The 27,705-nt window shown below is 39.6% G+C and overlaps 1 protein-coding gene across 1 annotated transcript in view; it reads left to right on the top strand.

Annotated features, from left to right (window-relative positions):
* SCRN1 (secernin 1) overlaps positions 1–27,705 on the top strand; it is a 43,302-nt gene that overhangs the window by 8,249 nt on the left and 7,348 nt on the right. Inside the window, exons 2-5 of the mRNA XM_075051631.1 lie at positions 2,387–2,546; positions 14,359–14,540; positions 21,065–21,267; positions 26,008–26,202. Of these exons, the coding sequence (XP_074907732.1) occupies positions 2,388–2,546; positions 14,359–14,540; positions 21,065–21,267; positions 26,008–26,202 (739 nt within the window). The 5' untranslated portion in view covers position 2,387. The remainder of the gene's footprint in view (positions 1–2,386; positions 2,547–14,358; positions 14,541–21,064; positions 21,268–26,007; positions 26,203–27,705) is intronic.

The following is a 27,705-nucleotide window of genomic DNA, read 5'->3' as shown; positions in this document are numbered from 1 at the left end:
TATTCCAAGGAGGACTTCAGGAGTCTGTTGAACATTAGATACCTACAGGTTTTTAATTCTTTCTCCTGCCTACTCAGTCTGTAGGTATGTAAAAGTCTGCCTTGGATACCTTCCAATTTGTTCAGTAACACAGTACTGAAGCATTCCTTCTCATCTTTGTAGACCTACCTGGCAATATGTTCAGTATCTAAGTTGAAGAACTTAATGTAATAAAAATTAGTACTGTGTATCACTTTAACCCTTCTTTCTAGGCTGTTGGATGTCTAATGTCTTTCAGCTGCCTTATGTATTTCAGATAAATCCACTTAGTTTGTTTAGAATAAAGAAAATATTTCTCTTGAATACTGAGATCCACAGTAAGCCTGCAAGTTATTCAAGATTTTGGCTGGTCTGGCAAGGCATCAGAAAACAAATTTAGAGCACTAAATGCTGATTTACCTGAAGGTATATGTGAACTCTTAGGGTGCTGGAAAGTAGTTACATTGATATTACCAACACAGTGAAATAAATGTATATATTTGGAATAATTCATAGCAAAATACTAAATGGTTTCATTAATGGTGAAGCTTGGGCAATGCTATACAAGTTGCATTTCAGTTTAATCACAAATGCTTTAATGACTTGAAAGTGATAAGAGTGGCAATTAAAGTGGGGTTTTGTCTTCATGTCTACCTGCAAGACACTCCTCTAGAACCAATAATGTACTGAAACTTAGTGGCTCATATGCAAGCCTGCAAGTAGGTGTCCTCTGCTGGATGTATTTTATCAGTTGAAGTCATTCCAGCTTATAGTACCTTGTCCTTTCACACTGGTCAAAACTCTGCTTGTAAAAAGGGGTTTGTTTTTTTCCTAATGCATTTTCAACTCAACTGGCTGATTATTCTTGTATATAATCTCACCTAAATTAAAAGGTTGTGTGAGGTCCCTAGACAATTCATCACCCCACATTGTGTTGGTAGAGGACACCTTTAACACACATCTTGTCTTGAAGTTTTTTTGCAAGGTTGAGCACCTGTGTGACCTGTTCATAGTCTACAGCCAAACTCTTAAGTGTTTTCTTCACAATTACCACTTTATGGATTATAGCCTTTATCCGAAAGGTATTCTTTCTTTGATTTAATATTGGAAGCCTGCTATACTGTGAGAAGTGTGTGCTCAAATGGTACTGCTTTAGAAAAATAAAAAGTCACATTTGAATGGTTTGAAAGATGTAAAAGTTAATGATCAAACCCAGATTTGCACACACCGTTACCCCCAGCGTTGTCTTTCAAATAAATTGGCAGCCTTCAAGAGGAAACTTTTGATTGTATTTGTTGTTTCTAAGGAGTCCAAATGTGTGCTGATATTTTTACTTGTTCAGGATATCATGGAGGGAGAAGAGAAATATATTTGTTCATTTTGGGGCTGGAATTTCTGATGCAATGATAAGATCAATGAAGAAATCTCAGACATCTGTGTTGAATGCTATTTTAACAGTAAACTGTTTAACTGCTATTTTAGCAGTAAACACCCCACCTTTTTCTTCTGTAGGCATATGTGCCAGAAGTTTCCCTGAATAGTGGAAAAAATGTGGGATATGGCAATGTGCACAAGACCAGCTATAGTAGTGTCATAGTCCTGAAGCAGTTGACATTTTTTATTAATATATTGTCATTGCAAACACTTAAAATCTTAAAATACCTGTACTATCCTGTAAGCATTTTAAAGAATATTCACGTTAGCCTCCATAAACAATTAAACTGCAATCAATTAACTTTAGGTAAGAGCAGCAATGCAGACAAACCACAGTGAAAATAAAGTGCAATTAGTGCTTCAGTCTCTCTCTGATCTGACTAGATAAATTGACAGACAGTTTTTTATATAATTGTGCTGTATTGTTGTTCTGTTTCCAGTTACACCATTGTCTTCCCTCAGGAATCCCTCAAACATATTTCATCTTTTCTTTTTTAAAATATTAAACTGCATGGAAGCAGAGAGAATAAATTATTTAAAATTATTCTGTGTCTCTGCACTTGTCTGAGTCAGCAGAATACATCTAGGTCATATGTTCCCAAACAGCTCCGGTGCAGAATATCCTCTTTCTGTGGGGACTAAGTAGAGTCATTAAGGTGCGGTTATCTTGCCTTTTTTTCTCTCCTTTATGCCTTCACAAGGCTTCAGTGAAAAATGTCTGAAAATTACTGTAATTCTTTTTACTAAATCAAGATAAGCTTCCTTTGAGCTGTCCTGTTCTTCCATTATCATTGGACAGCCAAATGACAGTTAGAGGGAATGTATTGTCTCTTAGCTACAACAAGTAGCAGTAGACGGAATAATTCTCTAATGCATGCAATTATGAATTCAGCAAACACTAGTTTTGTTTGTTTATTCCTCCTTTCCTTTCCAGGATGGCTGCAGCTCCCCCAAGTTACTGTTTTGTAGCCTTTCCCCCATGTTCTAAAGATGGGCTGGTGGTGTTTGGAAAGAACTCTGCACGGCCTAGGGATGAAGTACAGGAGGTGGTCTACTTTGCTGCCGCAGCTCATGAGCCAGGAAGCAAAGTTGAGGTAAGGGTGAACTGTTACATTCAAACTGTGAGAAATTACTATTATTGGAAGAAATGATTGCTGTCTTGTTCTCTTGTCAGACTGTGGAGTCCTTGTTCCCTTCACTCAAGCCTCTCTTGAGTAGAGAAGAGACAAGATTTTTGCAAGTCCTGAAAGTGAAACTCAGAATGTAACTTTTTGTTCAATTGAGGAAAAATCCATGATCTGTACTTTCTCCAGCAGACAGGCTGAATTGTTCACTTCTCTGATTCCTGGACTGTGTACCCTATCGCTTGCCTTTTCCTTTTAAGGGAAAAATATCCTGGCTAACTGGAACTAGAAGCAAATTTTCAAAGTTTGTCACTTGCCACTTGAATTGTTCTGATTCATGGTGGTTGTTTGACAGCTGTAATGGGGCCTGACTATGCTAGGCATGTTGCAAAACAGGTAGCCAGAAATCTCTGCCTCAAAGAACTTGCACTCTGGTGAGGGAATGTGAGAGGAGGAAAACAAGAGCATAAGCTTTGTAAGCCAAACATAACTCTTGTACATACAGTTGGTTTTGATGACCTGTTCTGCAGTTGAGGCACCTGCATCACGGTCAATTTTCAGTGTTGTGGCTTCTCTCCAAATCCAAGCTGGATGTGGAGTCCTGAAGCTGGACACTGATGCAGGTTGAAAGGGACCCTGCTGGAAGTAATTTTAATTATAGTCTGTTACTGCAACCTCACTTTTTAATGACAGGAGAAAGGAAAGGATAAGCAGATGTGGAAGAGTGAAGCAAGGGGACAAATGGAACAAGACAACAGGAAGGGGGAAAACTGTGAAGTGAAGGTGGAATGAAGAGACTGAGGCAGCCAAATGAAAGACAAAGATTGGTGTGGATAACCATTTTAGCAAAGGACACAGCCTGATCTGCACTGTCAGGAGCTTTTGGAGTCCACAGGTTCTTGCTCTGGCTGGCAACTGGGAAAACAGGAGCTGTGAGGTTCCCTGCGTTTAGCTTCCTGCTGTCCCTGTGGCTGTGCAGAAAGCTGAGGACACTAGGTGTTCTGCACCAGGCTGGCGTCTCTCATTCCTACAGGTCCTTTATGGATATAATCATCACTTCCCCAGAAGAGGTCCTAAGGCCAGTGCCAGTTTTAATTCTCTTTCAAGTGGGACAACTTCCAAATGTCAGAGGATTTGGTGCGGTTCTTTCTAACAGTTAATGTTCTCTTCATTCTGTTTGCTGACAACATCTAGTACAACTCATGCATTATTAAATGGTTTAATCTTGGATATAAAGAAATCTCCTCCCCCTGTCCAAAAGCACTAACTGCTGTTAATTGCAGTGCTGTATTGGTAGCACAGTTCTAGACCTGTGCTAGTATAGAGAACACAAGTGTGACAATAAGACAAGGAGAAAACTTCAGAGCAGTCTTTTTAAAGCTTCTCTTCAGAGAACTGGAAATGAAAAAAAGTCTGTTATTGTGGAAGAAGAACTTCCAAAAGCTGCTCTGGAGTGTTTGTATCCTTAAAGGAGAATACTTTGCAAGAATTTAATGTTAGAGTACTTGATTCTTTTAGTCTCTTTGCCTCATATCTTACTCTTTGAGATTGTCATAATTCGCTGAAGGGTATAATTAAGCCATATATAATCTATTATGATCTCTCTCCCACCCCACGATTAACCAGTTTAATGCATTTTATAGAATTTAGTCATAAACTAGCCTCTTTTCTAGTCCTTTTGGAAGCGGGGAGCACAATCCCTTTGCCTAGTACCCCTTCAAATGTTGATTTTTTTTTTTTTTTTTTTTTTAATGAAGGTAAAGTTTGTTGCAATGTGGTGAGGATGCACTTTTAGACAAGGGTCTGGAGTGGGCTAATACTTTTTTTTTTTTTTTTTTTTTAGATTAGGGGCTTAAGCCCTAATTAGATGGTTACTTTGGCCTCTGCTAGTCTATGCTACTGCATAATTCTTCATTAGCTAGCCTGAGATTTTGCAAGTACAGTGGTGTACAGAAATATACAGACTCCAGACGTTTACCAAAATTCTTCCTGTTTCCTCCCAGCACAGAATAAAACATCTTCAGTTGCTCTGGGAGTAGTGCAAGTAATCACTTATCTCTGCATTGTTGTCACACTCAGCACAAAGTATTGTTAATGTCTTTTTTTTTTAAAAAAAAACAAAACCTCATGGGTATTTTGAGTAGACTAAGCTGGTTAACACAAGATACAGATTTTAAATGCTTTATTGGGTCTAAAGGCTGTTTGGTAGCTTTGCACAGTCCTTTAACTGCTCTCCTTTGGACAGACCTAAACATAGATTTAGTTGTTAGTTTTTCTTTAAAGTTCAAGATTTTTTTTTCCACCTTCAGAGAGAGAAAGAGAGTGCATTCACTCAAACAAGTCTAGCAAATATCAATGTTGTAGAGTAATTCTCTTTAGAAATAATCCCTTTTTTAAATTTTCTTTTAAAACTGGCCACTTCAAAGGTCTTTAAAAAAGTATCATAATAATCCCCTTTGCTGTAGGAATTGTGAAAGATTGACTGAATCAATTAAAGCTCTACAATCCAAGTTTTAGGCTGCTAGATTTGATTCTAGATTTTTGCTGGTTTATGAACTTAAGGACACTAGTGAATGAGAAGATTGCAATTTCAAACATGCTAACTCTTTGTGATAGAACAGAAGTAAGGTGTTCAGTTTTTGCTAATTAGCTGAAATGTATGTATTTCTCCAGTTATAGGGAGAGTTATATGTGTCTAAACTATTCTTGGCTTATGACAAATGCATACTTACCTATAAGCAGAGTTTGCACAAAGCCTGTTAATTCCTTGCGTGCTGTTAGTGGTACCTCTAAAAGTTAAGAAAAGCTTTAAGGAAGGGCTTGAATTCAGCTGCTTCACATTTTTTAAGTAGCAGGCATGCAAAGCTATATCCAACTTTTAAGCAAACTTATTGAGCTGTCAGAGGTAATTAGCTACTAGGGGGAGTGGAGAGGAGTGTCAGAGCTTCTAGATGTAGCTGTTGACATATTCAGAATTATTACTTTGTTTTTTTAAAACCCATGAAAACTGCCAACAGTTCAATTATCATTGGGTGTTTTTTTGGGTTGGTTTTCTTTGTTTGTTTGTTTGTTTTTTGCTGTAGCTTTCCTTCCCTTGCATTTTCTAAAACTAACTGAACAGGTCTGAGAAAATTAAATATCTGAGAAAAGTAAACGTATGAGATTTTGCAAATGGAAAAATGTGATTGACCAATTTCATGCTACTGTTTTTCTAAGGCAGTAATCCTTTGTGCCTCTGACTAAATTTTCCCTCCCATCCTAGCATTTTTTCCCCCCAAATGAACAGCTTTTCTCTCCATTCCAGATTGTACATTTGCATTGATTTCTTATGTTAGATATATGATCCTTTACCTTCACTGGGCAATGGTAGTGGACTTGCTTTTCATTATATTCTATTCTTTGCAGGTAATGTAATCCAAAGTGTATCAAATTTTGATTACTTCTCCATGACTGTCATTCACATTCTGAACTTCTGTTAAGAGGTGGTTTTCAACACACTAGCAACATGGGTTTTTTTATAAGACACTCTCAGGAAGTCTGTATCCTATTGATGTTCTGTGCTGCTCATGTTTGCAAATGTGATAATGCACAATGTAACAAAAAATGGCACAGTAGTTCAGCTAGATTATTGCCATAAAGGAATCCGGCAGTCTATGCTATATAGCTATCAGCTAGTTTGTGGCAAGGCCTTAAACAAGGGAATTCAGTGAATACTGCAAGTCATTTTAAGCTTGATCTTTGTGGCTCAATCTACCAGACAAGTAACCCTGCAGCTAACTCATCAACATAATTCCTTCCCTCCATGTCAGCAGGTTCCCAAGACACTGAACAATGGGGCTTTTCATGAAGGTCTGTTCTGTGTGTGTGTGACAACTTTCTCAAAAGTTTGTTCTTGTCTTGCATTGCAATTTTGCAGTGGCAGATGCTGATTAGCACTCTTCCTTGTTGTAATGTCAGTCTAGTAAACTTGTGCATGCAGGTGAAATATTGCTTCCTTAAGCATAAATAGGGTCCTTTTTTTAATTCTTCGACTAAAAGTAAGTGTGTTCATTTTTCCCCACACATGGATTTTAAAAATTTTTCATGTGTTAGTGAGAATTCATGTTGTAAGGGTTTTAAGATGCAAGCCCCTCTGTCTTATTTTTAAGGTAGATTTTACTGACCAGAATTTTATTGTTCTCTAATAACCTGCTGCTTGCTGTGGTTTTCTTTCCCCTGGAGAAGTCTTGGGTGGATGACTTTTTCTTAGCTGAATTTTCCAGGTGGATTTTTTTTTTTCTTTTAGATCAACCTCCTTTTCTTCTAATTTGACTTTTATCCATGATTTGAAAATAGTCATGGTTGCTTGCTTTGGTATGGATCTGTAAAAGCTCTTTTATCTTAATGTCATGCAACTTCTTGTGGAGGAGTGGAAGGGAGAAAATAGAAAGGATAGTCTACAACAAAGTCTATCAAATTGTGGAATATGCAAAATTTTTCTAATACGTTGATATTAAACACTCTTCTGGGTTTAAAGCCAGCCCTCTGTGGGGTAGGAGGAATTTTGTGTTTTCTAAAACTTCATGGCACAGTTATGCCTCAGTTGTTTTGGGGGGTATTTTTAATAGTTTGTTTTTTGGGGTTTTTTTTGTTTTTTTTAAGGCTACCTTCCTACCTCCCCTTTCTCTGAGTTTTCAGAGAAGCAGTAAGATTTTTTTGCTGTGCATTCATCTGAGCACTGCAAACATAAAAACTCACCTGAAACTAACTGAGGGGTCTCTGTCTGGTGTTGTAAGATAGATATAATAAAGCTTGGAAAGTAGACTTTGACTGTATTAAAGTTGGCTTTGTATTTCCTGTAGGTATCTTAATTCTGGTATTTGTAACATAATCACCAGGCATCATGCCAGTGCTATAGTTTAGTTCTGGTATACTTGGATTCCCTCTTTTGCCAGCTGTTTGTGTTATCTGCATTACATCTTGGGGTAAGATGTTCAGAGTCTGGTAACAGAAGCCAAGCAGCAGCTGAATCTACTGAGAATTTGCTCTTTGGGAAACCTCCAGATTAGATTGACAGTGTCACACTTAGTCATGTTACTGCAGCTGTGAACTTGAACCTGGGCACCCCCACTATGATACCTCCATGGGTAGATGCTGACTTGCAGGAAACCTTCATGAAACACAGCAGTGTTTGTACCCATGATGAAGCTTTTCATTTACTCTATGTAGATAAAAAAGGTTGTAATCTAAAAGCTTACAATTCAGAGATAGTTTAGGAACTTGCTTTTTCTTGCCTCTCAGCTGAGACCTGATAATTGGCTCTGTAAGCAGCCTGCAGTCAGATGGGTTACCTCAAGCCACCTTGTTTAAGCTAACCTTTAGACTTCGCACAGAGATAGAGGAGAGGCCCTATGCAGGCAGACAGCAACTGATAAAACAGAGAAAGTGGTTGCTGCCTACAGCAGAGTCTATTGCTTGGCTAATGTGAGCTTTTTCTCTGTTCTGCTCCATTGCAGGCCACTGGCCTTTAAACTAATGTGTTTGACTTTGCCTTGTAACACAATGCACGAGCTGGCAGAAGTTCAGAGGTAGAAGCCATAATCCTTTGGATGTTTCTGCCCTCTCAAAGCCTCTGTTTTTACTGTAGGAGTGCTGCTTCTTTGCTCCCTTCTGCTATCAAAGCAAAACTGGTTAGCTTGAACTATTTTTTTTCTTAATCTCTGTAATTTTTTTTATTTTTTTTTTTAAATTGGAACAGAAAGGAAGAGAAGGGAGAGTGCTGGAATTGTGTGGGGCAAAAAACTGCCAACCATCCTGTCTTGACCCAAACTGTTTACTTGTGGCAAAACAGATGTGTGAGCAGGTATTTCAAAGTGGCCAAGCAAAGAAATCAGTCCTAGGATATCTGAGAGTTCCAAGGATATCTCTGTGGGCTTTTTATGGCTTCTTTGAAATCTGTTTCTTACTGTTTTAAAAAAATTAAATTAATAAGCTTCATCGCTATTTCAGTTTTACTTTTGCTAATCACCCAGGAGACTGCTAGATTTGTAACTTAAAAAACAAGAAGTAAATTCTTGACTGCTAAATCAGCTCTGACATATAGTGTCTCCAGAGGAGTGTTCTCAGCCTTAGGTACCTTGCTGCACTTTGTGGTATTTTATTTGTTTAAAGATTTTTATATTTCATTTTGTTGAGCACATTTCCATACTGTGGCTTACATGCCTGAGGCTCCTTGGTGGCTTCGTAAAGTATGTTGGAGTAGGTCAGAGGGTGTGCAGTTCTGCTTTTTGACAAGGGAACTGTTTGGCTTTTTCTAGCTTCTCTAATTCTTTTCTAGAATAAAATCTATCATCCTTAGTCTTCAAGGTAAAAGACATTGCTGGCGATCAGAGGCATACAGATTCAAATTTTACAGTTACTGGTTGCAATGAATAGAAACAGCTAGGAACAATACATAAATACAGAAGCTTATGTAAAGTGTACTAGGGCCTTCATAAAAAGGAAAAACCTGTTCTTAATATGAAGAAGTAAGGGGCACTCTACTGTGGCAGAAATTGGTTTTGTTCTGTATTTGTGCACTTAGTAAATGCTGCTGTTGTTTATATCTGGCTACCACATGAGGATACAAGTAAAGTATGTTTTTGAAAGCTAGCTACCTGAGGATTCATCCTGGCACTGGAGAGATTTTGTTAACCATTCTGGTTTGACTATGTGACTGCTAAGAACTAGGCCTGACTACTTGAGATGCACCCAGGCTAGGTTTATCCTGGTGTATGGCTGTCCCCTCCACTGCAGCACAGCAGTTGTGCTGCTAGGAGGAAATCTCACAGCCGAGCTTAATGGGTGTTGTGAAGTCATCCAGGTGTCTTTCACTGTATACTTAGTGCTGCTTGGTGCATAAGCAATCAGTGGTAACAGCATCAGCTAGCCACATCTTCTGTATTGCATGCTACTGCTTGCATATTTCTCTTTTCAGAGGATGGTTATTCCCACTCCTTTGAGCTCTATTGTGTTTGTTCCTGTAAATAAGCAGCAAAAGAATTATCTGTAAAACAAATTCTATCACGCACGTCCACAGGAGATAGTCTGCGGGGCTTTCTTGAACAACCATGTTCTAGCTTTCCAGTCCCCCACTTCACCATGATGGGAAGGCCCAGGTAGCCCATGTCACCTGTGGAATCACCTCTCTAGGCAGTTCCAACCAGGCTGCCAGTCTTGATGTCTAGATGGCCACAGAGGCAGCAGTCTGTGAGACTGCCTCATCACATTTTTGCCGTCCCCCTTTTGGAAGGGGTTAAAAGCAGCTGTGGTGCAACTTCTTGAGTTACTGCAATAGTACAGATATTTTGCCTATTTTCAAATACATGCTATGGTACAGCAGTGCTTGAAGTAGTTAAGAAAAGGTTAATGCCAAGTTAGAGCCTGGATCTGATGAGGAGGTGGTGTGGGGGAATCTCTTTGTGTAATCTAGAGTCTTACGGCCCTTCTTCAAAGATCATTTCTTTCTAAAACATTCCCTGACTATTGCCTTTGTTATCTAGGGCTGAAGGCAATGTGATTTCATTGATATTTCATAATGACCTGACTGATGGGGCTACAAATCAGGCTTCTGCAGCCTGAGTACAGTAGCAGCTGCACAATAGTTTCTTTTCATTAATGAAAGAAGAAATCTCTTGTGCTTATGACTGTCATGTCTGTTTTTGGAATACCTCCAACATATCTGCATGCCCTAGCTAGGGTGGGAGGTACATTTGTGCCTTGTACTATATTAGAACTGCCTTGGTAAGATTCTTTTCTTGATACCATAAGTGAAATAAAAGAAACATCATTAGTTTCCAGCCTGCTAAATTCTCTTTAAAGTTATTGGCTGCGTCTCTTGTATGTGAAGTCTCTGTTCTTTACTTTTATATTTCTTGATAGGAATTTACTGTCACAGGGCATGATGCCAGTTATGCTGCTTTCAGGGCTGGAGTTCTAGCAAATCAATGGAGCCTGACACCACTCACTCACAGCCTTTGCCACCAAATGTATCAGTATTCTTCTGTTTTTAGCATTCATACTCAAAGAAAAATGTTAGTGTTGGGAAATGCTGAGGCTGGATGCTTCAGGAATTTTAAAGACAGGATTGGTAGCAAGCAGAATCACAGCAGTACCTTATGTCTATTTTATTTGTCATTGCCTAGTTTGGCACAGTTCTCGGTAGAACAGGCTGCTATGCTGTTGTGCTGGAGGGATTTGCCAGATTGGTAGGGTGTAGAAGAGGGGACAGGGAGGTTGTGGTTTGTGCTTGCTTTTGAAATCTTGTCATCTGAGCTCCCTTTTCTAGAGATCTAGTGGCCAGTGAGGTTTTTTGGTGGATACTATTGTCTTTCCCCCACTATTTCCTTCCATGTCTGAGCTGTTATAAGCATGTGTTCTGATTTCTGTGGAATAGGTAGCAGTGGTTTGGTGTGCTGCAAATCCAGTGACTGGGTTTAGTTGACCTACCTTTAAAATGGATGTGTCTTGGCTACAGGTGGATAGCCCAGTTCCTCTGTTTCCTGCATGAAGGTATTCTTTTATCTGGAACAGTGTTTTCTGATGTTATTTTAAGGGCGGGGGGTGGGCGGTGGAGTTATGAAGAGTGGGAGGTTTACATTAAAAATTAATAATCTATTGTCACAACTGGACCCTAGTTTTTTGAGCAGCTCGTACCTATTATTAACAAATATGAGCCAAATGCCTCCCTTAATGCATCAGTCCTATTGAGTGCCTACTTTTCTGCTTACTGGAGTAAATAATTCTAATGAGAAGGTAAAATCTCATCAAGGCTTTTTCATCGTCAATAACCATGGCAAAGGACTGTTGAACAGAATTTGAGTCAATGGTAGTTTTACAAGGCCTGTCAGCTACTATCAGATTGGAATGATTTTCTGTTATTTAGGTCTTCTAAGGCAATTTATATAAATAAAGCTTGAACATTGTCTATGTACATGAGTTATTCTATGGAAGCTGAAAATAACAACATGAAAATATGGTCCATGTTCACTTGCCATTCAGTTGGGGAATGTAAAGAAGCAATATAGAAGGCGACAGCTGTATTCTGAGGTGCGCAGAGAGGCCTCTGAATGTTTTCTGGCCTCTGATTACATAGTTACAAAGCACAAAAGCACTTTTTTCAGAATGCTCTGCATCCTTCAAGTAGGAGCAAACAATTTTCTCTTTCCCCTTTCTCGACTGCTACCATTGACAATAAAATCTTTATAATGAATAGCAGCTTTGGAAATGCTTGATTTTGGGATGAGGCTTCAAGTAATAAGCATTTGGTAGCAAGGATAGCCAGAATATGTTTTGCAGAGAAAAGACGTTCAGCATTTTTTTAGCCTATTGCTTTTCAGAGTGTTTTCATCGTTTTTCCTTCTAGAAAATCAAAGTGTCAGTGTAAGCAAGCTTGTATAATAGGGCTATTCAGCCCGAGAATGCTGTGCAAGTGGGGGTTTATGGAGTGCTGAAGTCTCCTCCACACTGCCTCTAGGTTTTTGCTTTCTGCTGCAGAGTTGAGAAGGTTCATGTCCTGGATGGCTCTGCAGGATGGCTCCAGCTAGCTGACCACCTAAGAGATGTAGGGAGCCAAGACTTGTGCTGTGCAGGGGTTGATGTCAGTCTGGCTGCAGACTTGTCTCCTGATAGCTGCTTGGGTCATGTCTTCACATGTAATGTGGGAAGGTACTTGGCCCAACCCCTTTTCCTGCAGCTGCAGCTCCTCCTTTGCACATCCAGGAAATGCAGTTATTGTGTGTTCACTCACACGCATGCATTAAGTGCTTATCCAAACAGCACTGAGCTAAAGCTCTGAAAAAAATTTGCACAGAATGGCAAAAATGAGATTTGCTTGCTGACAGGTCAAATGGAGAAGGGGCAGTCTTGATAAGAAATAGCTGCTCTGGCATGGTTTGTTTAGAAAATGAAACAAAGGGTGAACTGTATAAAGTGTTTCTGTTACTTGGATCTTAGCTCTTGGCCGGTGCCAGATGTTGTTGCACTTCAGTAGATGAGGAATCTGCCTCTACAAAATCGTAGTGTATTACTATATAAGCAATTTGGTCAAACAGCTCAGTCAAATATTAGGGATTTTCTTCAACAAATACAGTAGATAGGTCCCTGCCAGGGTCTTATTGCCTAAGCCAAAAATAAAAATTAAGCACACAGCAGAAAGGAAAGAGGAAGCATGTCCCTACTCTATTTTTAATTCCTTAGAATGAAAAAGTTCCCCATACCTCCCCCTTTTTTTTAATCATGTATCTTGCATGAGAAATCATCCTCTCATTTCACCTATAATTTGCCTTGTTTTATAGAAAGATGGGAGTTTGACTTGTTTGCACAAAATTTCTAATGAAGGTCGCAAGCTCATTTCTTGTGTTCTTCTTGCATGGTCAGAGTGAAGGGCTTTAAAAATGCCATTTCTTATCAAAGATGGTCTGTTATATGTTTTAATTGCATGCTAGACTATTACTGTAAAAATCATTGCTCAAGACTGGAGGCTGAAGATGATCATGCTGTGTAATGCTTAGAGGGGAAAAGACAGGTTAGAAAAAAATAATAATCTAATCTGCTAATAATCTTGGACTGATTCCTTTGGCTTTAGGTTTTAATATAGACACAGCATGCATTTTCATGGCAAACAACTTTCAGTCCACAAGTCCATTCTGCTCATCCTGCTCACTTTGATATGTCTGACCAAATGTTCCTCCAGAAAAATGTTGCAGATTACTTCCTGCAAGGAAGATGTTATGACAGGAATGCTGGACACTGAGAACTGTCTCATAAATACCACAGACAGTTTCAGTTTCCTCAAAAGAAAAGTCTGTGGAGTTTGGTCCTTGAAGAACTTAATGTGACCTCAGTAGAAAAATGTAAAGCCTGTTCCTATGGCTTGTACAAGCCAATGATCTAATGATGGATCAAGCTCTCTGCCATGCTGTCTGGGAAAACAGTGCTTGTTTTTAAGTCCTAGAGCAAGGGAAAAGTAAATATATTTGAAAGATAACATATAGTTTCTTTGTTCCTTGCAGTTTCAATGACTTCTCTGCAGCCTTCCTTTGTATTTTTGACTTGTCAGAATACATCCACAGACCTCTGATTACAGTAGACCATTTAAAATAGCAGAAACATCAGTTTTAAGCAAAAAACAATGCCTGTGTTTTATTTCCTGTGACTGTTTATCAAAGCATTCCACTGAATCTTTTCAAGTCTTGTGGGGGTTTTTTTGTTTTTGTTTTTTGTTGTTGTTGTTGTGGTTTTGTTGTTTTTTTTTTAAATCTTTCTACCAGCAGTCTCAGTCCTGGGGGCAGCTGCAGGAGAGGCAGCTGCAGGAGAGAGGGAAGCCTTCTAATGTACTTTGTCCAGTTACCATTGTTACACTATTACTTAATAAAGTACTGGAGATTGTGCTTAGCTGAAATGGTAGAATGGTTCGATGTTGTTACTATGTACAAACATGATCTGTGTTTCTTTAATGTAACAGTACAGTCTGTCTACTGCTGCTTTCCACTTATTCTAGCACTTGGGTTCTACTTGACTCTTTGAAGCCTGCAACTATCAAGAGAGATGCATTTTCCCAGACTTTTGCAATGTAAGGCTGTAAAGGTTAAAGCATGACAGTTAAAAGTTGTTTAAAAAAATTCCCCGCTCATATACAAAACATGGACTTTTTTTAAATAACGTGCGTCCTGTCTGTACATTGAAGTCTTGTGTTACTTCAGTCACAGCATTAGATAAAGTGCATGCAATTATTTTGCTTTTTCTCTTCCTGCTCTCTCTGCAGTGCACGTATATTGAGATTGAGCAGGTGCCGAAGACTCATGCTGTTGTGCTGAGCAGGCCCTCCTGGCTTTGGGGGGCAGAAATGGGAGCTAATGAGCATGGAGTCTGTGTAGCTAATGAAGCCATCGTGACCAGAGAACCAGCTTCTGAATCTGAAGCCTTGCTTGGAATGGATCTTGTCAGGTAGGTGGCTTGCTGAGCTGTGACCAGCCTTTCAAACAACAAAGGTTTAGATGATGATACCAGGTAACAGCTTTGTGGTGGTGGCATTAGGAGATTTTAAAACAATATAGGCAGGAGACCTATCTAGGCAGAGCTGCAGACACAGCTGAGTTAACACTTGGAATCTGGATTTGGCTACCAGGTATGTACCAGTCTAATGTGGGTTCACTAAACCTACCTTGTCTACCTACCCTACATTCTAGCAGTGGTTATTCTGACAGGATAAGAGAAATGATCACATTGTTGGTAAGGAACTGCTAACTAATTTGTAACGTCAGATTGCTGGTGTGCCCTGCATTCTCCCCTACTTTACAACATCCTACTCTGACCTAAAAAGCTTATCCTGGGCTTATAGCCAACTGTAGGCATAAACAAACTACTATGCCTCATTTCAGCCCATGCATTCCAATGCAAACCATTGCCCTTATTTAAATGCTGGCAAACAAACTCCTGTAAGTCTGTTCATTGAAGGCTGTCTGCCTAAAAGGCTTGTGCTGCACTGTAAGTCTCAGCCTGCATGCTGATCTTGTAGTGAAGAGAATTTAAAGGAGTGTTGGGGGGGGGAAGAAAGCTGAAAATGAAAGAACAAGAGAAAATGGTGCAAACTTATTACAAAGAGAAAAGGAGCAAATGGACTCAATTTAGTTAAAGATGGAACAGGACAATAACTGCTTATTTAAGTGAATCAATGTTAGATCCAGTGGTCCTGCTGGAATTTGCCCTAGGATGCTTAATGAGCAGGCTGAACCAATTTCAGGGGGATTCTTATTTTTTAGTTGAGAACTTGTGAAAGATGGGACAGGTTCTGGATGACTGGAAAAGGTTAAAAGTTGTGGCTATACTTAATAGAGTTAAAGAGAGTTGTGGTTATAGACCAGCTTACCCTCAGTTCCTGAAGGGGAAAAAACCCGCTTAAATATCAAGGACTTGATAAATGTGCAATACTGTTAGTCAAGAAAAATCCTGTCAAACCATTCTACTTTACTCCTGTAATAAGTTAACAAATTTTATGGAGAGTGGATAGGAAATAGATACCTTGGCTTTTAAGATGGCATTAAAACCTTAGAAGGTATTCTCCTAAGCAAGCTGGGAAGCAGGAATTAGAAGAAATTGTTGTTAGGTGTATAGCTGCCTGAAACTGTAATTGTAAATGTTGTCTAACGATGTCTCTGCAGAAATACAGTATCTGGTTCCAGCTGCCATAATGAAGAGGAATACAAGCCAGTTGGATAAATGCAGTGGAAATGGGAAATATGATCAGAGGTCTATAGACTCTGACCAATGAGAAAAATCATGAGGGATTTGGGGTTATGTTTCTCTTCTGGTGTTTTCTCTAAACACTGTATTACTGAAGGAATCTGTGGGGAAGCTATACCTAGGAGGACTAGTGAGTTTCATTGCATCAAGGGAGACTGAATAGACTCTAGGGCTCTTTTAAGAAAATGTAGGACAAACTTTTGTCAAGAAAAGGGATATGTTAGGTGACTTTCCAAGCTCCACCTTTATTTTTTCCCTCCTACTACCATACTTTTGAAACTTTTACAAACCATTGGTTTAGATGCAGAGTTCTGCTCATTTTTGTCACAGTTGTGGCAGTCTCAAAATACTGTTTAACATTCAAATATATATGTCATCCAGCAGCTCTAGATTTACACACTAGCAAATCAGGAGATATCAAAATAAGGAGAAACTGGCCATAAACTACGAGTGATCATCACCTGTAGATATTAGCCTCCCTCTCCTCCTTCTTTCTTATCTGTAGAAGAATTTGTCTGTAGCTTGAATGCGGAGAGTGTTTCAGGCAAGGAGAACTAGAGATGTGTTGCAGACTACCATCTGCCTCTTGTTCCAGCCAAAGTGATTCTTCCTCCTACTGTGAAGACTTGGCCAGTTGCATTAAGCTTACCTGTTTTGGATCACCTCATAGAATAAAGAGCCATCAGGTACGAAATCAGTCATACAGGCTGCAATGATGCAGCTGGCACCAGCTCTGCCTCTTTTTACCCATCTGCAGAACAGACTAATTCTATCACTCAGGATTTATTGGAATAAAAATAAATTGAGGCATTTTAAGCCAAATTAAGAAATGCACATCTCTGCTGGCCAAATTTTTCTCATACCTATGTATATGTTGGACTTCCGCATCAGTGTCAGATCTTAGCTGAAGGATGACACTCTGTGTGTGCTTGTATGACTAGCGGCTTGTAAAAGAAACTAAGAAGTTTATACTCTGAAACATGTTCTTCAGAGCAGGCATAAGACTTGTCAATCCAGGAACACCATCCAGGTAGTAGAATCCAATTTGGCTTGAATGTTAAGGCTCCTCTAGAAGTTTGCTTCTACATTCTCTTAAAGTGATTATTCTTTTTCTGTAGGGGTGACTTCCTCTCTCTTTGAACTCATCTGGAATTGTCACTTTTCAGTTAGGATTTAAAATCCAGCCAACATGGGCAAAGGCTGTAGGTGGGTGTTGAGAGCACATGGCATTAAACAGGCCAGAGGCATCTTTCAGCAGCATGGTATAATTATGAAGTCACCATGTTTTGTTGTTGAAATAGGAAATTGAAAATTTATCCTGCAACATCATAGACAAAGCTGCTTTTTTTTTTTTTTTTTTTTCACTAAAGATCATGATGGGCATCAGTAAAGATGTATTTCACAAAGTTTTTAGCTTGTTTAGCTAAAAGCAGCTTGTTGGCTGCTGGCTTGATGATTGAAAACTGTGTTACCTAGTATACTGCTGTATTGGAGGATTAAGACAGTGTTGTGGTTTAACCCCAGCCAGCAATTAAGCACCATGCAGCTGCTCACTCACTTCACCCCCTCCAGTGGGATGGGGGAGAAAATCAGGAAAAGAAGTAAAACTCGTGGGTTGAGATAAGAACGGTTTAATAGAACAGAAAAGAAGAAACTAATAATGATAACGCTAATAAAATGGCAACAGTAGTAATAAAAGGATTGTAATGTACAAATGATGCGCAGTGCAATTGCTCACCACCTGCTGACCAACACCCAGCTAGTCCCCGAGCAGCGATTCCCCCCCACACACACTTCCCAGTTCCTAAACTAGATGGGACGTCCCATGGTATGGAATACCCTGTTGGCCAGTTTGGGTCAGCTGCCCTGGCTGTGTCCTGTGCCACCTTCTTGTGCCCCTCCAGCTTTCTCGCTGGCTGGGCATGAGAAGCTGAAAAATCCTTGACTTTAGTCTAAACACTACTTAGCAACAACTGAAAACATCAGTGTGTTATCAACATTCTTCTCATAGTGAACTCAAAACATAGCACTCTACCAGCTACAAGGAAGACAGTTAACTCTATCCCAGCTGAAACCAGGACAGACAGATATCTACAGATTTGTAGCTTGATAGTGTATCACAGCATGTCAGAACATATGAATGTTTCTTAAGAAATTATTAAAGTTTGTGCAATTGACTGGAAGGGTAGAAGTTGGTCCTATTCCATGCCAGCTTGTCCCCTTCACAATTTGTCTAAATGGGGAACATGAACCTAGTCACAACAGACAGAAAGATTGAGAGAAAACAGGTTCCAGCACAAATTCTTAAGAAATGCTTCTTTTCTGTTCTAGGGATTTATTCAAAACCTGGTCTTTGAAAGCTGCACCAGTATTGCTGCATTGGTTAGCTTATCAGGATTTTCTTCAGATATTCTTCCTAGTGTGGCTGCAGTTTCGGGGTTTTTTGAGGCACAGTCGCCTCTATAAAGCACCTGTTTATGTAGGCAAGTACATTCATATGAAGAGATGGTGTACAGTTTCACTTATGCTGATACAGTTAGAGCAGGACAACACTATCATACAAAAGGTATATATGAAGAAACCTGTAAAATACACCCTTATTTTTGCATCATCTTAATTTTTAATCCCTATGTGTTTGTATTATTTCTTTGTTCTTTTCATCACTGGTGCAATTGCTTTTTCAGAGCCACACAGAGATGCCAATCTTGGCAGGGAGTCAAGAATGCTCTTTAAAATGGTGTTAATTTGTTTACTAATTTCTTTCCTTAGAGACATCAAAACTGAATAAAGTAGAATGTCATCAACATGTATGTTAGATACTTCATTTGGAAAGTCTGCATCTGTAACTGATATGTGAAGTTGAAAAGCTTAAGATAATGTTGTTTCAACAAGGTCATAATATGCTGTGATAGCATATTGGAGGTACTGAGACAGTGGATTGTACTAAGTCTGAAATTTTCTTAGTGAATAATTCAAGCTGTCACCTGGGAGTGAAATTACTTAAAACTTTTCTTCCAGCTTGCCTTGAACGGCACTCTGAAGTGTGTTAGTGGAAGGGTTATGCTGCAGTTACCCAGTGCACTGATGCCAAGATAACTGGCAAGACTTAAGAGTTTTGTGGAGATTAGCTGGGTGGTTGTTGCGTAGGGTGAGTTTTTTGTTTTCTTTGTTTTTTTGCTGTCCCTTGTGACTGACAGATAGGAGCACCCAAACAAAAGCAGAGCCCAGGCCTTTGTTAAGTGGAAGTAAATGTAACATTGGAGCCATTTGCAAAAAAATTATCTAAAAAGTGGTTCTTCAGCCTGAATCTCTGATGTACTTTTGACAGAGAAAGCTGGACTATAACCATCTCAGAAGGAAAATTTCAGGGAGACATTATTAAAAGTTTTAGTGTGATGTTATGTCTCTTTGGCTGGTTTTTATCTAATTATAAACCAATGCTTTCGGTCATAAACTGGGGAGAAGGGAACCAGATTATCACTGAATCTACTGATTTATATGGTCACTAGGGTAGTTGTCAGCCCATTCATTTACCTGTGGCAGTGACAGCTCTTGGAGTTGTTCTTAGGGAATAAATAAGATATGTTTTTGGACTAGCTTTTAAATTATGTCTGTGGTATGTGTTAAGACTGGCATCTCTGTATTGCTCTGAAAAAGCAATTGCACCAGTAATGAAAAGAATGAAGGAATAACATAAATGCAGAGGGACTAAAAATGGAGACAACAATACAAAACAAGTTTCAGCTAATAAGAAAAACAAGACAGGAGGGAAAGACTATAAATGCAAAATAAGATGGTGATGGGGGAGAAATTGTCACTGTAAGTTAGAACCTAAAATTCTAGTTGGCTCTCCTTTGTCACTAAGTGATAAATAGATGCTGCTGAAAGAGACAGAAACACTGCTTTCAATAACTCAACCTAAAATAAGGCTAATAGTGGCCAACTATTTAACAAAGCAGGCCTAGTGCAGAGATCAGGTTGAAAAATATTTAGATCAACAAATTTGTATTCAAGTTATCAGGACGTGATTTGTGTACTGTGATTTTTTTAGGAGAGTAGTGTTTTCTTGTCATGTGATTTCCAGGGAAATGGAAGGGGCTAGCATAGTACTTAAACTTAAAAAGGTGAATTTCTTGGAACTATTTGTCAGTCAAAATGACTTTGTCCATAGAGCTATTAGAGAAAGATAAACACAGAGGAAAATACTAAGGTGACATAACCAATACAGAGAAATTTTGGACTGATCCAGGTAACTCCCAAAGGTTGGAGGCATGGATATACTTTTTTGGGGAAATACTGCATTTCTTCATTACCAGTAATTGCATTTTGGAAGCAGTGGAATCATTTGTAGGTCTGATTTGGACTCTTCTGGTTACTGCTTTTGTTGTTGACTTAGGGCTGTAAATTATCTCAAGGGATTATTTAATCCCATTTATTAAAGGCAGGATACGGTCATTCCCTATAGCTTTGTAAAACCTATTCTCATGCCTCAGTTTACTTTTCCCTAAAATACCCTTGCTTTGCTCAAACTTCCTTTTAAAATCATGTTCTTTTAGACATATGGTTACTCTTAGTTCAGACAAAAGCCATATCTGGTGTTTAACTGTTAAACTTTTTTGGGGGGAAGCCTCAACAGGAACACTGAAGCATGACTCTGCACAAGTGCAGTATGCATCAAAGGATAACATATATCTAGCTTCCATGGCCAATTAAATGTTGGAACATTGAGAAAGAGAGGTTGTAGAGAGATTGTAATACTGAGTACTCCTTCCCTTTTTTGATCTCTGGTAATATTAATTTGCAATTTCCCACTCTTCTGTACAGAAAAGCAAACTTGCATACAGCTGTTACTTTAAAAAGACTTTTGCAAATTGTCCTTCAAATTTATTCTGCCTGAGGGGAGGAGATAAATACAGCATTGCATGTTTAGAGTGCAGATGAGGCTGTTGGTTGGTAATTGGACTCTTTTTTAAAAAAAACTAAAAAACAGCTATGATAGGCTTTAGAATAAAGAACCAGTGTAGACAATAAAGACTTGAAACAAATTAAATAATTTATATCTCATCCTGTAATTCTAGTAACCCATTAAAGCAAGAATTCTTACGCTAGGCATACCTGACACTTCGATATTTTAAAACCAGATCAGTGCTGATGTTTAAGATGAATAACTTATGGAGGCCTCACTGTTACATGTCTGTCTGAATCTCTGTTTTACCCTTTTCTTACAGACTTGGCCTAGAAAGAGGTGCAACAGCTAAAGAAGCATTGGATGTAATAGTTGCTTTGTTGGAAGAGTATGGACAAGGTGGAAATTATTATGAAGATGGGAGTTCATGCCATACTTTCCAAAGTGCATTTTTGATTGTGGACAGAAATGAAGCCTGGATACTGGAGACTTCTGGAAAGTACTGGGCAGCAGAAAAAATCACAGGTCAGTTTATGACTCACAGCTAAACCTCTTGTATTATAAATAGCTGTAAAGAATTGCCTTGGAAGAATTGGTCTTAAAGTCACTGAGTTTAAATAAGTGACTAATTTATGCAAGTGTTTGATTAAATCATTGATTTTAACCTTCTATATTTGTACTATTATTTTTTTAAATGTTGATTTGCTTTGGCTCATGTAACTTAGCATTTTCTCTGAAGCTGGACATTGTTACCTGTATACATAAGCTATGTAATAATCATCATGCTTAAATTTTTATCTTTGGTAAGTGTTGTATTTTTCCAGATTTATCGACTGTTTGGAATGTGTCAAGTGTCTTTCTAATGGCATTAATGCCCAAATTGTTACTCACAAATCTAAAACATTAAGAGGGAAGGCTAAGCATTGGTAGCTTTGAGAAAAGGGCTTGTGTTAGGTGGTAAATTGAATGGGCTTTTGCTGGTTGCTTTACTGTGATAGATATAATCCCCTCATATCCCCATTTCTTATTTGATACTGCAGAACAATACTTTTCTGCTCTTTAAACTTGTAGGTGGTTTCTTTTTCTGTATGTGTGAAGCCAGAGCTGCCAAACTAACTTCCAGATTTCATTGGCTTAGTGGCTGAACTTATTTAAAACTTTGCCAGCAAATAGGTGCTGCCTTTATATAATACAATTGTCTAAGGCGTGTATTTAATTTATTCTCAGTTGTTGTTTTTAGTTTTGAAGGGATTTTTATTTTCATAAGAGTAGAGCTTTTTAAAATTTACTCACATTTGAACAAATTAAAAATTCAGCTAATTTAAGAGGATTTTTATCATCCTCGCTTTGAGCTATGACAGATCCATTCAATTATCTTTTCATTTGCCCCTCACTGTGTGGTGGGTTGACCCTGGCTGGACGCCAGGTACCCACCAAAGCCGTTCTATCACTCCCCCTCCTCAGCTGGACAGAGGAGAGAAAATATAACAAAGAGCTTGTGGGTTGAGATAAGGACAGGAGAGATCACTCACCAATTACCGTCATGGGCAAAACAGACTCAGCTTGGGGAAAATTAACTTAATTTATTACAAATCAACCAGAGTAGGGTAATGAGAAATAAAGCCAAATCTCAGAACACCTTCCCTCCACCCCTCCCTTCTTCCCGGGCACAACTTCACTCCCGGATTCTCTACCAGCCCCCCCCAGTGGCACAGGGGGACGGGGAATGGGGTTTACGGTCAATTCATCACACATTATTTTCTGCCACTTCATCCTCCTCAGGGGCAGGACTCCTCACACTCTTCCCCTGCTCCAGCGTGGTGTCTCTCCCATGGGAGACAGTCCTCCACGAACTTCTCCACCGTGGGTCCTTCCCCCGGGCTGCAGTTCTTCACGAACTGCTTCAGCGTGGGTCCTTTCCACGGCATGCAGTCCTTCAGGAGCACACTGCTCCAGCGTGGGTCCCCCACGGGGTCACAAGTCCTGCCAGAAAACCTGCTCCGTGGGCTCCTCTCTCCACAGATCCGCAGGTTCTGCAGGAGCCTGCTCCAGCGTGGGGTTCCCACTGGGTCACAGCCTCCTTCGGGCACCCACCTGCTCCGGCGTGGGGTCCTCCCCGGGCTGCGGGTGGAGATCTGCTCCACCGTGGACCTCCATGGGCTGAGGGGGGACAGCCTGCCTCACCATGGTCTTCCCCACGGGCTGCAGGGGAATCTCTGCTCTGGCGCCTGGAGCATCTCCTCCCCCTCCTTCTTCACTGACCTTGGTGTCTGCAGGGTTGTTTCTCTTACATGTTCTCACTCCTCTCTCTGGCTGCCATTTGCCATCTGTCCCAACTTTTTTCCCTTCTTAAAAATGTTATCCCAGAGGCGTTACCACTGTCGCTGATGGGCTCGGCCTTGGCTGGCGGCGGGTCCGTCTTAGAGCCGGCTGGTGTGGACTCTCTCGAACACTGGGGAAGCTTCCAACAGCTTCTTACAGAAGCCACCCCTGTAATGCCCCCTGTTACCAAAACCTTGCCACGCAAAGCCAATACACACTGAAAGGTAGGCGATAGTAGATAGGGGGAGGAGGGAGGTTTAACTCTGTTAAAAATACCAAAGCAATGAAATAACACCAGGCTGTGTAATGTTGTCTGATGGCCTGTTGTGAGTTCATGCCATCAAGTATGAATCAGCTTACCTTAGCAGGCATGGCATCTTCCCAAGCAAAGCTTGCATTTTAAGGATACCTACAAGATGGAGGAAGTCTTCTAGCACAAAACAGATACCAAACATAGAGGAGGGAAGACTGATAATGCTGTCCTGATAAAATCCAAATTCTGGAAAGCAGCTGGTTCCTGAGGTTCCTGGGGTTATGCAGCGACAGCCTGCTGCCTTCTGTTGACCTACCTGGCTGATACTTGAAGAACAGTGGTTTTTACTTAGCCGTTTTAGCTGCCTCAGCAATACATAACCTTCATGTCCTTCTTCCCAGCAAATAAACTGTTGCCTTCATCTTCTGCTTGCAGCTTTTTGAAATGATACTGCAGGTCTGTTCTGATTTTTACCAGAGCATTTCTCTTCAGGAGGTCCCTGTGAGCCGCAGATAGAGTAGTTTCCATCTCCTGCAGCCTGCTGAGGTGGCCAGGAGGAAAGGCTGCTGGCTATGTAAGAACTCTGTATTTCATACTTTGTTCAGGTGGTTCTTTTTTGCAACCATAAGCGTGCCTCTTAAGCTTTCAAATGAATGCATAAATGCTGCTAAAACAGGGAAAATGTGTCATTCCCCAGTGTGAAGGCATTTATTTTCCTGACTCTGTCCTCAGAATTGTTCCGTTTCTAGTATTACTGCTGCAGTTCTGTAAAGCTTATAGTGAATGTTTATCAAGTGACTCTTTGACAGTAATTTAAGGATAAACAGTGTAAAATCCTTCCTATTACTGTTCTTCAGTCTGAGTGGAAAAATTTATTTGCTTGATAAATTTTCATTTTTTGAGGGGCATCAAAACCATGAAATACTATTTTATGCTAGTGTCCTGGTTTTGGCTGGGATAGAGTTAATTTTCTTCTTAGTAGCTGGTACAGTGTATTTTGGATTTAGTGTGAGAATAATGTTGATAACACACTGATGTTTAGTTGTTGCTAAGTAGCACTTGTGTACTTTCCTTAGTTAAGGATTTTTCAGTTTCCCATGCTCTGCCAGCAAGCAGGTATAGAAGAAGCTGAGAGAGAGCAGGGCCAGGACAGCTGACCTGAGCTAGCCAGAAGGATATTCCATACTGTAGAATGTCATGCTCAGTGTATAAACTGGGGCGAATTGGCCGGGAGGTGTGGATCGGTGCTCAGGCATCAGTCAGCAAGTGGTGAGCAATTGCATTGATTGCATCGTGCATCACTTGTCTTGCTGGTTATATTTGTTTGGTTTGGTTTTTTTCTCTTTTTTTTTTGTTTGCTATATTCCTTTTCATTACTACTATTATTATTATATTTTTTATTATTATTGTTAGTATTATATTTTATTTTACTTCAGTTATAAAATTGTCCTTATCTCAACCCACAAGTTTTACCTTTTTTTCTAATTCTTCTCCCCATCCCACTGGGTGGGGAGGAGTGAGTGAGCAGCTGCGTGGTGCTTAGTTGCTGGCTGAGGTTAAACCACGACAGCAAGTTACTAAATGTAATATTTAAAGAGCTCTTAAGGAGTGGCTTGCCTAGCTTGATATGAACACAAATATTCCTATTACTCAAGTCAAGAAAATTCCCTGAAAGGTATGCTGTTTGAAAGTGTGAATCAGAACAAGCTGTCAGTGGCCTAGTATAAGTCAGAACTGAATGACAGTGGCTTTTTTACAGACTGATGCACAGAACTTCCTACTATAAGTTGTTACTCATTTAAATTGCATGCAGGAGGCATTACAAAAGCAAGCTTACTTTTATGGAAGGCAGTATTAATAACTTTCACAAATACTGCTTTAGTTTCTGTTTAAGAAAAAGTTTGTGCCAAATTCCAGAATCTGGTTTTATTTTAGTTTACAGATTTACTTTATCAGCTTTTTCCCTAGGCTTCCAACACATTTGCTTTATTCTCTCTGAGGAGTATCTGCAGCAGCCACTGTTAGTCATGCTGTAGGTATGTGGATATAAGCACTGCAGTATTTTTGAGAAAAGCAAATTTAAAAACCCTTTAATATTCTTTGAAGATTACTTACACTTTCTTTTTATTTCATGCCATTTTAAAATTTAAGATTAAAAATGAAATTTAAGCCTATCTTGCTGCTTATAATAAAATTGTTTTGCAATTGGGAAGCTTAAAGCAATTGGTAAGCATTTAAAAACATTTTCAAATTAAATTTTCAGTTTCGAGGGGCAAAGAAGGGTCATTAAACTAAATGCAGCTTTGCTGAAATATATTTTGAAATCAAGTCAGACCTCAAGCCTTGTTGTAGCAGTGGAATGCACCATTGGAGAAAACATTAGGCAGTTTGGCATTTGCAGACCACTGTTACTTCATGGTCAGAATGTACGAGGTATGGATTGTGAAACTGGTATTCTGACTAAATAGCACTATTAATCACAAGGCAGTGTAAATACCTAAGTAGGGCACAGAGAATTGAGCTCTGCAGCCTGCAGTGACTGGTAATTCTGTGTATGTGTAGTTATGCAGTCATGCCAACTGTACATCCTAACCAATGGTTTGTTTCCTAATTGAAATTACATTGTCCTTCCAGCTTCTCCCACAAAAACTGTATTAATGCTCTCTCTTAATATGTGGCTCTTTCTACAGAGGGGGTGAAATGCATTTGCAATCAGCTTTCACTAACTACAAAAATTGATGCTGAGCATCCTGAACTAAGGAATTATGTGAGAAGTCAAGGCTGGTGGAACGGAGACTCAGACTTCAATTTTTCTGAAGTGTTCTCTCTTTCTGATGACCATTTAGCCTGCTGTTCTGGCAGGGAGAGCCTAGAAAAGCAAGGTGGTAAGTGTTAAACCGTCTTTTCTGTGTGTGCAGCGGGAATTTTAGTCACTGCTGCCTTCTTTTAGGTATTCTGTCCAGAACTACATGTGACTAAGGAGAATACCTCTACATGTGAACCATGTGGAAAGGAAGACCAGAACTGATGACGGCTCCTAAACTTGCCATAATTTAGGATGAAGCTCTTAATGTCCCGCTCAAGTTTAAGGTTTTAAAACAGGACTGCTATTATAAAATAACTTTCTTCACTGTTGTTCTGATGTGCATGATGTGCCACTACATTTGTGCTTTGGTATGATAATAGTGGCCCTACCTAATACTAAAATTATAGTATTAAATAAAATATGCCTCACATATGAATGTTTGAGCTCAATGGATTCTACGTATTGGAAGGTTTGCTTTTGGGGAAGGAATCAAGATCATAGTTGAAGGAAAAGCAATGCTAGCCAGTTGCAAACTGAAGTCCCTTTTTCATTGTCAACCAGAATGGACAATGTGCCAATTACTTTCAGTCAAAGGAAGGGTTTCTTTCCAGACCAAAATTTATTAACGATGTAAGTTCTCTGCAGCTGGCCAAAATAGCTCTGAAATGACCAGCCTGCAGCAGTGCATGGCTGACGTGTATCTGCTCTTTCATGTGTGAAAAACAGTACAAATTATCTTTTTATAAAAAGCCCTTTACTACAGATGAGAATTTACTAGATTGTTAGCATTTTCACATGTTGGCAAATGTCAAGAAGAGTGTAGTGGTGAAATATTTGTTGCAATGCAGAGTTCCTGCTAAGGCTATAGAATTACATGGAGAGTGGTTTGTGTTTGAGAGGCAGATACAATAATTGTGAAGGACCATAGGTAAAACAATAAACCCAGATTATAGCACTAAAAAGTCTCAGGGCCCCACCAGCCAGATGGCTATGGCTGCAAATCTTGCAGACTGCTGGGTCATTCCATGTGTCCTGGTGTATTGAGGCACCTGCGCACAAAAGGGTGAAGTCAGTGCAGGATTTGAGAAGTTGCTGGGGAAGAAGCCCTAGCTGCCAAAGGGGTAATGCAAGAAAATACGGAGGTGCCGTGGGGAGAAAGCTGTGATAAGACACAAGCAGGAGATAGAATGAGAACAGGGGATTCTTGCAGACAGTGGTTTGGAGAAAAATCTCAGTGTCTAGGTCTGCTGCTGTAACACCCTGTGAATGCGAGATGATGTTTCAAAATTTTGACTGAGTGCTAATGGAAATAGGTGAGAAGTGGGACATCAGGGCACTCCCATTCTGCCTGGACTTGGGTGGAGGTAGCTTCTTAGAGGAAAATGGGTGTTTTATGTAAGTAGTCTGTTCATAGTGATTGCTAACGCAATATTAAAGACGTGATGGACTTTTTCCTGAAAAATATCTTCTTAATGACATTTCTTGCTACCTAGCAATTGTAATGCCTAATTAATGCTTCTTACTGTTCTCTTTTACTAGCAAGGCAAGTTCATTCTGGTTTACATTGTTTAAGTAGAAACTA

This window comes from Buteo buteo, chromosome 2 (genome assembly GCF_964188355.1).
Source record: "Buteo buteo chromosome 2, bButBut1.hap1.1, whole genome shotgun sequence".
Lineage (NCBI taxonomy): Eukaryota > Metazoa > Chordata > Aves > Accipitriformes > Accipitridae > Buteo > Buteo buteo.
The sequence above is the reverse complement of the archived record's forward strand: the minus strand, read 5'-3'. Positions and strand labels throughout refer to the sequence as shown.